At 39.0% G+C, this 10,494-nt stretch overlaps 2 protein-coding genes across 2 annotated transcripts; one reads left to right on the top strand and one right to left on the bottom strand.

Annotated features, from left to right (window-relative positions):
• Positions 1 to 5,713: 5,713 nt before the first annotated feature.
• On the top strand, positions 5,714 to 8,001 carry LOC121970305 (40S ribosomal protein S2-4-like). Its single transcript, XM_042520914.1, has 2 exons — positions 5,714 to 6,440; positions 7,667 to 8,001. Exons 1-2 carry the CDS (start codon positions 5,778 to 5,780, stop codon positions 7,823 to 7,825), a joined length of 822 nt encoding a protein of 273 aa, XP_042376848.1. The 5' UTR covers positions 5,714 to 5,777; the 3' UTR covers positions 7,826 to 8,001.
• Positions 8,002 to 8,066: 65 nt separating this feature from the next.
• On the bottom strand, positions 8,067 to 9,890 carry LOC121972538 (polygalacturonase-like). Its single transcript, XM_042524194.1, has 8 exons — positions 9,711 to 9,890; positions 9,507 to 9,635; positions 9,260 to 9,430; positions 9,156 to 9,176; positions 8,773 to 9,062; positions 8,555 to 8,663; positions 8,365 to 8,481; positions 8,067 to 8,288 (listed from the first exon to the last, which is right to left on the bottom strand). The coding sequence occupies exons 1-8, from the start codon at positions 9,888 to 9,890 to the stop codon at positions 8,067 to 8,069; spliced, it is 1,239 nt and encodes a 412-aa protein (XP_042380128.1).
• Positions 9,891 to 10,494: the final 604 nt, after the last annotated feature.

Below are 10,494 nucleotides of genomic sequence, written 5' to 3'. Positions count from 1 at the left end.
TTCTAAGGAGGAAAGTTAAATATTCAATTTCTTTAAAAGACTTTGTCTAGAAGTGGTTGTTGTTCAAATACCCAAGAAGATCTCATGCTTTGTCACAGCCTGGAAGTCGATTATGGAAATGAATATTTAACCAACTAACTGTCAAATCTTAGTTTAACTCAAGTGTAAATCAATTTTTAGATTCCAACTTAAATTTTAAATTAGATAAAATTGACAAAACATCTCACAAAACTCATAAGGGTACCCTAATTGATTGTGCTGAGACACTAAAAATGGGAGAGATGATAAGGACTATTAAATTGAAAATACTTTGAAAAAGTTTTCAAAATTCATAGATATTTTTCTAAAAATTATTTTCAAAATAGTGATTTAACATAATAATGTTTTAATGAATTTCATACTTGATTGGGTGTACTTATATATAAATTTTGAAAAATCTATATACTTGAAAAATATTGATTGTTGTTAACACATCCCAAGATCAACACTAGAATCCAACCCCCTAAACACTTAGGTAGGTTTTCTTGTAGTTAACAAGGATAATCAGGGCGTGTCAGGTTAAGGGGGAGGTGCTTTTTTAGGAAAATGCTTTAAAAAAATTTAGAGATTTTTTAAATATTTTTTTAGAATTCTCTTTAAACCTTTGAAAACTCTTTGAATAATCTAGATATGTTTTCCTTTTGAAAAATATTTAAAAAACCACACTTGAAAATATTTTGAAAACTTATTTTGAAAATTTATGTTTTGAAAAATATATTTTAATTGATCTTTTGATTTGGATCAACCCCTAGACATATAAGCAGTCTTCCTTATAGTTAACAAGGAGTCTTAAGGATATGTCAGGATAAGGGAAGACCTTATAAAAAGATCGATATAAATTTAAAAATTCTTTCAAAATTCATTTAATTTGCAAATCTTTGAAAACTCATTTGAAAATTCATTTTGAAATTTTTTGACAAATATTTTTAAAAACTTACTTTGAAAACTCTTTGAACTTCTTTTTGGAAAACTCTTTGGAAAAGTTAGTTGAAAACACTTTTGAAAACTTCTAAAAACACTTTCCTTAAAAAAATTTAGAAAATATTTTAAAAAATACTTTAGTTGTTTTTTTTTTTAAATTTGGATCAATCTCTAAGGCACATAGGATGTATTCCTTGTAGTTAACAAGGTCCTAAGAAAGTGTCAGATTGAGGGAGAGTCCTGATTGAAAGATCAAACATAGTTTTCAAAATTCTTTCAAAGTAAATTTTTAAAATTCTTTAAAACTATGTTTGAAAACTTTTTAAAAATTATTGTAGTTTTAACTACATTTTCAAAAGTGATATTTTCAAAATAATATTTGAAAACAAATGCTTTAATAAAGATTTCTCAAGTGTTTTTCAAAATTGTTAGTGCAAAACCAAGGAACCTTAGATAGTCTTTTTGATGTGTGTTAAAGGGGAAGAGTGATCTTATGTTAAAAATTTTGACTCCCAAGTTAAGAAAATTTTTAAACATCAAAAGGGAGAGATTCTTGGTGCAATCAGCTTCCAGGGTTTTGATGTTTGATAATATACCTAAGTCTAGTTAGTTTGACCAAGGGTTTATCCAAACAGGACTTAATGTTTAGAAGAGAGAAGTCTAGTCAGAACTAGATGACTAGAAAAAGTCCTAACTTAGGCAAGGGTAAGTCTTAGTGAGTGAAACTAGACAGTAGAAATTTTAGGGGGAGGTAACCTTAGGTGATGGAAGTCTTAGTGAGTGAAGTTAGGCCCTAGTAAGTGAAGCTAGGTGGTGAAAATCCTAGGACGAGGTAACCTTAGGTGGTGGAAATCCTAGTTAGTGAAGCTAGGCTCTAGTGAGTAAAGCTAAGTAGTGAAAATCCTAGGGGGAGGTAACCTTAGGTGGTGGAAGTCCTAGTGAGTGAAGTTAATTAGGCAGTAGAAATCCTAGGAGGAGGTAGCCCTAGGTAATGGTAAAGTCTTGGATGCGGTCCAAACATGAAGCCTAGTAGGTCGGGTAAACTTACAGGAGTGCGGCTTGATCCTAAGGAATTGACCCTTAGGTGGTAGACTTGGATGAAGGACCTCCAAGCAAAAGGTAAGCCTAGTGGGTCAGGTAGACTTACATATATAGGCTAGGTTGTTTGTTTATGTTTGTATCATTGTTTTGCAGGAATCTAGAGCTGGAAGGAAACTAGAGAGAAGACAAACATAAATGAATGAATCGAACCTGACTCGGATTGAACCAGACCCAAACCAGTTCAATAGACCGAACCAGTGATTGGGTAGACCGATTGGGCTTGGTCCAAATTGCTGAGTTATGAAATATTGATATGGAAGATGATGTGGTAAAAGATCTGGTTTATCTTTATGATTTGGATGAGGATAAGGATAAGTTAGATGATTTGGATAGAGATAATGCTTGATCCATATATTGCTTTACCCAGATATGCTTCATCTAGATATAACTTTATCTAGATAAGAGTTTATCCAGATAAGGATCTGATCCAACTCTATAAAAGGAGATGAAGGCTCTACGTTCAAGACATTGTTTCTTCTACTACTCATATTCCGTGTGCTCAAAAGGAAGGCTACAACGTGAAGCTTTACTACTGAGGAAGCTCTAGGAAGGGTGCGCTGCGCTCAAAACTTCCAGATCAGCTCGGTAAAGTTTTTCTTTATATTTCTTTTATTACAAACTATATTTACTTTCATTCTTTTATGCTTGTATTTGATAAACTGTAAGACAGATTTCTCCACATCCGGAAAGGAGACCACTAGTGGACTCATGCTTGAGTGAGTAGGCCTTGGACGTACTGATCCTGGGGGTTGGGAACCAAGTAAATCCCGTGAGTATTATTTTTTTCATACTTTATTTTATATTCCACTGCTACTAACGACTTTGATAGAGAGAACGGACAAAATAAAAAAGAAAACGACAAGTCAAGATTCACCCCCTCTCTCGACCGCACCGATTCTACAGTTTCACTCACTAGGGCCTGACTTTACTCACCAAGACTTTCATACCTAGTGTCACTCACTAAGGTCTGACTTCACTCACCAGGACTTCCCCTTGCCTAACTTCCAGTTAAGACTAGTCACTCAGTAGACTTTTCACCTGCCTATCCTTTGGTTAGAACTTATCCTTGCTAGTCATCTAGTCCTGACTAGACTTTTCTCTTCCAAACATCAAGTCCCGTTTGGATCTACCCTTAGTCAAACTGACCATACTAAGATGCATTATCAAATATCGAAATCCTACAGGAGTGGTCCGTGACTAGATATCTTTATTCTTGACCCCACTATATCTGAATCGAGGAAATTTGTGTCAAAAATGGGCACTTATCGATGGAGGTCCATGGTTCGTGACCAGGATATCTTTATTCTTGATCCCGACTATGTCTGAGTTGGAGGAAGTTTGGGCCTGAAAATGGTCATTTGCTGATGGAGATTCGTGGTCCATGAGATATCTTTGTTTTAGATTCAGACTATATCTGAGTCGAGAGAGTTTGGGCACAGAAACAGACATTTGCCGATGGAGCATGGACTTCTTTCCTCAATTGTCAAGGTCAAAGAGTGGGTGATTACGAGGGTCGAAGAGTGGACTTCTTGCCGATTTAGCTTCCTCTGCATTTACATATTTAACTGACCAACCCAATAGATTGTCAAAGTTAGTCAGGGGCTTTTTGACTAGGGATCGAAAGAATTCCCCCTCTATCAACCCTTGAGAGAAAGTGCTTACTAGATCTCCAAGGTGGCCGATAAGATGTCCAGAGCCACCCGATTGTATCGTCGAATGTACTCCTTTAAAGGCTCCCTCAGCTTTTGTTTAAGGGCGAACAAGTTAAGGGGGATTTTGTAGTATCTTCGGCTGCTAACAAAGTGATACAGAAATCAGATGTCGATTGAATCATCTTTGTACCAAGACCAAAAGTGTCATCAAGAACACTTGGCACTTAATGCCATCAACGTATTGATGCAACAAAGTTACATTTTCAAACTTGCTTAGACAATCCTCCAGGTCGCCTGACCCAATGTACTCTTCAATTTGAAGTGGTTGAAAGTGACAGGGTAGTTAGTTTTCGAGGATACCTTGAGAGAAAGGAGTACTCGAGGGACCCTTCAAGCTGCAGTAGCTAGGTTGTTTCCCTGAAGAGGGGGGTAGGGGCTCATGCCTCATAGATACTTCTACAGGAAGCCAAATCAAACCCAAGGGAACTCCATCGATTGTAGTAGATTTGGCCTCTGATTGACCTCTTGAAGCCCCTCGGTGGATACTATGGGTACTTCTAAGGGTGAAGGGTGTACCATCAGTTGCTTCTATATTACTTCTTATACTTTGGCTGCTACTAGTAGGTCAAGATCTTGTTATGTCATGGTGATGACAGCAAGTCATTTAGTATTATCCATCTTAATATCTCCGTTCAGGTACACGTCCCATAGACGACATCAATTTAATCTCGCTTGAGATCATCGATAGGTGTGCCACCGGTGACCACCGGTGAGCTGTCCTCTATGTTGACTGAGGTGTTGAATGGCGAGAGGAATTAATCACCAAGGACTTTCGCCGAGCTTAAAAAAAAGGAGACCGAGGAAGAAGGAATGCTAGAAGGTCAGGAGATGCCCTGGCTCAGCCATTCTGATGCTCAAATTAATTTCCGGTGGGAAAAGAAAATGAACAATAGTAGATGCACAGAGTGTCTTTTCTTAGTGTACTTACCTTGGCATGTAAATACGAGCTCCTTTTATAATACTGTGGAGGTATTCTTTCTTCATTAATTGGTTATTGTATCATAGTAAAGAAAATGTCCCATCGTTGTATGACGTATACCCATATCTTTTATAATCAGACTGCCCCATGCGCTCTGAAAACCCCTGTGTGGTAGCATTTATGACTCTTAATTACAAAATGAGGATCCATTGGGCCTAAGAGTCTGGCCCATTGAGTATAAGGAGGACCAAGTTTAAGCAACCCATTTTAAAATGGGAGGATACCAACTCGCGAGATGAGTTGGCAAGGCTAGTGGGGGGCCAAATAAAGTGTGGAGTTTGGGAGAGCTGAGCAAAGTACAGCGTTGGTGGTCCGACTGGAGATGATCATGACACTGAATCGAGGAGCTGAGCTCTAGAGTCGATGAGGAGAGAGCTGAGTAGAGAGTAGAACTTGGGGGAGCTGAGCAGAGCACGTTGTCAGCTGGCCAGCTAGAGATGAGCAGGACACTAAATTGGGGAGCTATGTCCCAAGATTTGAGGAGAGTGTTGAGTAGAGCGTAGATTCATGGAGAACTTAACAGAGTGCAGAGTCAGGTGGAGCAATTGGGTGTCGAATCTGCCTTAGGCAAATTGAGCAAGGATACTAGGATTATTCATAGTTGACCTCTCCTCTCCATGTCAACAGGATTATTGATAACAATCAAAATGGGACACCTGTTTTGATGATTTAGAAAAAGAAAGCATTCTTTTAATTTTTGACCTAATTTTTTTTATAATTGATAGAATTTTAGAAATAATTGTAGCTAAAAAGGTGTTTAGCACAAAATATGATGAAAATTTTCAAGTGTAATTAACAAATTTCTTGTCCAGATATTGTTGTGTAGTTGGACCGGACCAATGAGTTAAAACCGAGTTAGGACTTTGGACCGAATCAAAAAGGTTAACCGGGTCGAGTCCGTCCGAGCACACAAAAAACCCTAAGGCTCGCCTCCGTCGCCGCTATAAAAATCTCACCTTTCTGTGACTTCCTCTACTTCCGCATTCTCGCTTCTTGCCCGCCGCTCTCCCTTGTTCTCTTCCCTCATGGCGGAGCGTGGTGGTGGAGATCGTGGCGGCTTTGGCCGTGGATTCGGGCGCGGGCGGGGTGATCGTGGTCGCGGCGACCGCGGCCGTGGGAGACGCGGAGGGCGGCGTGACGAGGAGGAGAAATGGGTGCCAGTCACCAAGCTCGGCCGCCTCGTCAAGGAGGGAAAAATCACCAGCCTCGAGCAGATTTACCTCCACTCGCTCCCCGTCAAGGAGCACCAGATCGTCGACACCCTCCTCGGCGGCCGCCTCAAGGATGAGGTCATGAAGATCATGCCCGTGCAGAAGCAGACTCGTGCTGGACAGCGCACCCGCTTCAAGGCCTTCGTTGTCGTCGGCGACAGCGATGGCCACGTCGGTCTTGGCGTTAAGTGCGCCAAGGAGGTCGCCACTGCCATTCGTGGCGCCATCATTTTGGCCAAGCTTTCAGTCGTCCCCGTCAGGAGGGGATTCTGGGGGAACAAGATCGGGAAGCCCCACACTGTGCCCTGCAAGGTTACTGGAAAGTGCGGCTCTGTCACCGTCCGCTTGGTTCCGGCACCGAGAGGGGCAGGGATCGTGGCTGCCCGTGTGCCGAAGAAGGTTCTCCAGTTTGCTGGAATCGAGGACGTGTACACCTCATCCCGCGGCTCGACCAAGACTCTGGGAAACTTTGTGAAGGTCAGTGTTTCCTGCGATCTGTTGTTATTTTTCAGTTGGCGTGAGGAATTGTGGAGTTGGGCGTAATACCTTTCACTTACCTTTTTGTGCATTCATGACGCCGTTTAGCTTGAAAAAATATACGATTATCTTCTTCAGTTATTCCACTATATAAATTTGTCTCTTTTGAACTCTTTCTGGAACCGCATCATTTCACTATTTCATGCTATTGATTGACGTTGTAGTGATTATAGGCATGTTACCGCCAAATAGGATATTGATGTTTGCTGCTTCCAGAAAAGTGTTAATAGAATTAGAGGAGAGGTAGTTCAACAAAGTGGTGAGCTTGAAGGAGAGGAGAAACCTTGGTTGTTTACATAGGATGTTGTGAGCAGTTACGTTTTCTTGGTTATCTTTTGGTCTAAGTTAATTAATAGACAAAATATTGGATAATTTTAATATGACGGATTGCTTTATTCATTTTTGGATATTAGTTTTTCCCTCTTATTATATAGTGTTGATGTCTATTATTATCCTAATGTTTGTAATCTGAATGAAAGCTTAACTTTTCTGTAAGACTAAGCACCATTTTACAATCCTCTAGAGAGAAGGATTCAATCAAAGATTTGTTATCATAAACTAAGATTTATGAATCCTATGAAATGATTTTTTTTTTATTGACACACTTCCATCACAATTGTTCTACTGGTTTTATGGACTACAACTTGTATTTATTTATTTTTTCCAAGTTGGATACTTGAATATTGAGGACTCTAATTTGCCGATTTGGTTTTAACTGTAAAAATCCTTTCCACATGTTAGATTATTTTGATAGAATTTAGAATTTTCTATCAATTCCCTCGGCTGATTTTTTGTTTTTGTGTAAGAGATACTTGGTTAAATCTAGGATTTTGTATGAATTTCTCATCTTGATTTTTCTTCTTGCACTTGCTCAAATCAACTAGGCTACTAGGATGCTGTTGTTTTATGACAACAGATTATCATATTGTGGAACCACCTGTTTGCCTGATGGTTTTGCCTTCTTGTTTGATTGTCTCCTCTCTTTTTGCTTGTTATTGGGTTATACACAATAATCTGATTATGCACATGCTTAAAATTCCTTAACGTATCTTTGCCATTTCATACTTTTGCTTTGGGTTATACTTTTGTGGCAATGCATGGAATTATCTTTCACACATCGATAACAGAGCTACATTTGCTTGCATTTCACACCTTATTTCTTGCAGGCTACCTTTGATTGCCTCATGAAAACCTATGGGTTCCTGACACCCGACTTGTGGTTGGACACTCGCTTCAGCAAATCTCCCTTCCAGGAATACACCGACTTGCTTGCAAAGCCTACCAAGGCAAGTCTCATCGAAAGCACCGAGAGGGTCGAAGCTTAGGACTTTACGGAGTCGATTCTCTCCCACCGCCCATCTTACTTGCACAAGTATGCTGAAATAGGACTTTAAGTACTCGGTTTTTGTTTCTGTTATGTCCTGAAATTTATGTTTTGCATTAGTCTTTCTTCTTGCCTTGACAATTTCTCCATTATATTATGTGCTACTTCTTAACATAATTTCGTGCTGTTTATTGGTTTGGAAATAAGCTGTACAAGCATATCAGTAAACCCTAATTATTGTGTCAAGCACATAGACTAGGAATGATCTTCCCAATCCCTTGCCATTTGAAATTATTACACGCACTTGTCACAGCCTCCCCACCCTCGCCCACCAAGTCGATGTTCTGCAGCACAATGTGGTGACACCCGACATTGTTGCTGCAGTTAAATGTCATGGCTTCTCTCGAAGCGCTGGTTCCCTTGATGTTCTTGTAGAGTACGTGACTCACTTCCACTGCTGAATCCTGTGCTTAAAATAAGAGGTTAGTAGATGCTCTGAATATCAAATGGATATTGCTCATGTAGATTACTCCACTCCACCTGTTCATGACAAGGAAGTTTCGAGTCGCAGTAGTTTTGGTTAATAATTATGGGATTCTTGACGTTGTGCATAGTGATGTTTTGGAATGTGATGTCCTTCGCGTAGCCTTGCCCGCCCTTGTCAAGGGATAGTTGATGAGAATTTATAGCTCGCAAAGTTAATGTTATCTGTCGAATGAGATTCGCTTACTTGCCATGTCTTGATCCTAATACCATTTGTTGTGTTCTTCAATATGACATCATTCACAAACACATTGGACACACTTTCCTTTGTGTGTTTAGCTCCCAAACTGCCAATGCTGCTCAACACAATAATTAGGTTGAAATTATAGTAGATTATGAAGAAAAAAACTGTATATTATAAATTGTAAATACTAGATAAATAGATAGACAGAGCCTCGAAGAGACCTGATTCCATGACCTGGACCACATACGATGTTTTTGGTGAGTATTTGTCGTGAACCATTCACAATGGATATGCAATCGTCTCCTGTTCTGATGATGGTATCTCTTATTAGGATATTGCTACTCTCGCCGACATGAATCCCATCTGTGTTTGGGCTTGATTCGGGTGCGATGATTGACAGATTTGAAGCTTTGACATTCATGCTTTTTTGAATGTTTAGATGGATTTGTTGGCTATCTTTCATCTTGAGATCCTTCACCACCAAGTTCTTGCATGAATTGAAGAACAATGCCTATACAATTTCCAAACACATGCCAAAATTTAGATACTAGTTGATATAAGAAGTTGAAATTTGTATGCTCATCAGTAGTGTTCATCTGCATACCGAGGGTGCGCCGACACAAGGCTGGATATCGAATGAGAATTAGTCAGTTACTTTAGAAAAAAAAAAAAAGCAGTATCGAGATGAGGTTCCGTTTAGTCAATTACCAAGGAATTATTAGTTTTGCAAGACTTTTGCCACCATTTTTTGCCATTCCCATTGATCGTTCCACCACCTTGAACGACTAGGTTTTTCACGCTATCAAACAATATCCAATACCCCAAATTGTGGGAGTTCCAGTAAGAGGGGTCCGGAGAAGCTTCAAGCGTTCCCTCAATCTAGTTCTCGCACCACCTTCGATAAGCAAAACATAGAGACAAATCGAGGTTGGTTTTAAGATGGAGACAAGTTTACCTTCACTGTGATATGATTTTTGCAAGGACCACAGAATCGAATAGGCCTTAATCTGTATTTGTGATTAGGCACCAAAAGAACAGAGGCTGTTTTGCAAGAACAAGCCTTATGCCATGCCTCTTCAAATGCCTACAATTTTTTCCTTATCTCATCTTTTAAACAAAATAAGATTTATGAACTCAAGAATCAAGAATTCAAGTTCACCTGGTTGTCAAATGATCTATCATCTCCCCTGGCACCAAATTCCTCAACACTGTAAACTCGATCGGCTAAGCGAGCATGTAGCGTAGCAACATTATCATTATCTTGGCCAAATGCATGCTTTTGGAAGGAGGAGGAGAAGAAGATCGAAAAGCAGAGGAAAACAGAAGTTTGCAGAGCCATCAGGAAATGGAAATTGAATGAGATGGTGCACAAAAAACATGCATATCTTGATGAACTTATAATAATGAAATCTACAAAAAAGTTTAGGTGAGGAACAGAGAGGGATTGAGTTTCACTCAATCCATTTGTTTGGCATCCTTCTTCTTCATCATCATCATCAGTATGGAGCTGAGAAGATTCAGGAGGAAGATGATGAGGAAATAATGACAGAAAAAATTTGAGAACAGTATGGATTTTTTTTTTCTTCTTTTGATATTAATTTTTAGATTCAAATAGACCCAAAAAATTTCTAGTGAAACTCAACATTATTTATCTTTTTATAACCTTAAAAAACAGTGAACCAAACTCTTAAAAACACACATAAAAAAGAAAAATCCATAATTGAAACAACAATTGCTTGTAGCCATTAATTAGGGATTGAGGTCACAAGTTTTCCCTTCCATTCTTCCCCATGCCAAAATTACTTGAAACAGTTAAAGTAGGATGGATTTAGGTGGAAAAAGATGATAAACTAGAAATATATCAATCTTTGATTAAGAAAGGAGATGGTGCGGAGTTTATTAATATTTACGAAGGAAACATAAAATTTCCAATTGAGGCATTT

The sequence above is a fragment of the Zingiber officinale genome, chromosome 4A (assembly GCF_018446385.1).
Source record: "Zingiber officinale cultivar Zhangliang chromosome 4A, Zo_v1.1, whole genome shotgun sequence".
Classification (NCBI taxonomy): Eukaryota; Viridiplantae; Streptophyta; class Magnoliopsida; order Zingiberales; family Zingiberaceae; genus Zingiber; species Zingiber officinale.
This window is presented reverse-complemented; position numbering and strand designations above follow the sequence as displayed.

Excerpts from the sequence above, each read along its gene's own strand:
- LOC121970305 (XM_042520914.1), top strand. The coding sequence starts at position 5,778 with ATGGCGGAGCGTGGTGGTGGAGATCGTGGCGGCTTTGGCCGTGGATTC. Across the intron at positions 6,441-7,666 it reads CTCTGGGAAACTTTGTGAAG|GCTACCTTTGATTGCCTCAT; the intron begins GTCAGTGTTTCC and ends TATTTCTTGCAG.
- LOC121972538 (XM_042524194.1), bottom strand. The coding sequence starts at position 9,890 with ATGGCTCTGCAAACTTCTGTTTTCCTCTGCTTTTCGATCTTCTTCTCC. Across the intron at positions 9,177-9,259 it reads GCAAAACTAATAATTCCTTG|CCTTGTGTCGGCGCACCCTC; the intron begins GTAATTGACTAA and ends TTCGATATCCAG. Across the intron at positions 8,664-8,772 it reads GGTCCAGGTCATGGAATCAG|CATTGGCAGTTTGGGAGCTA; the intron begins GTCTCTTCGAGG and ends TGTGTTGAGCAG.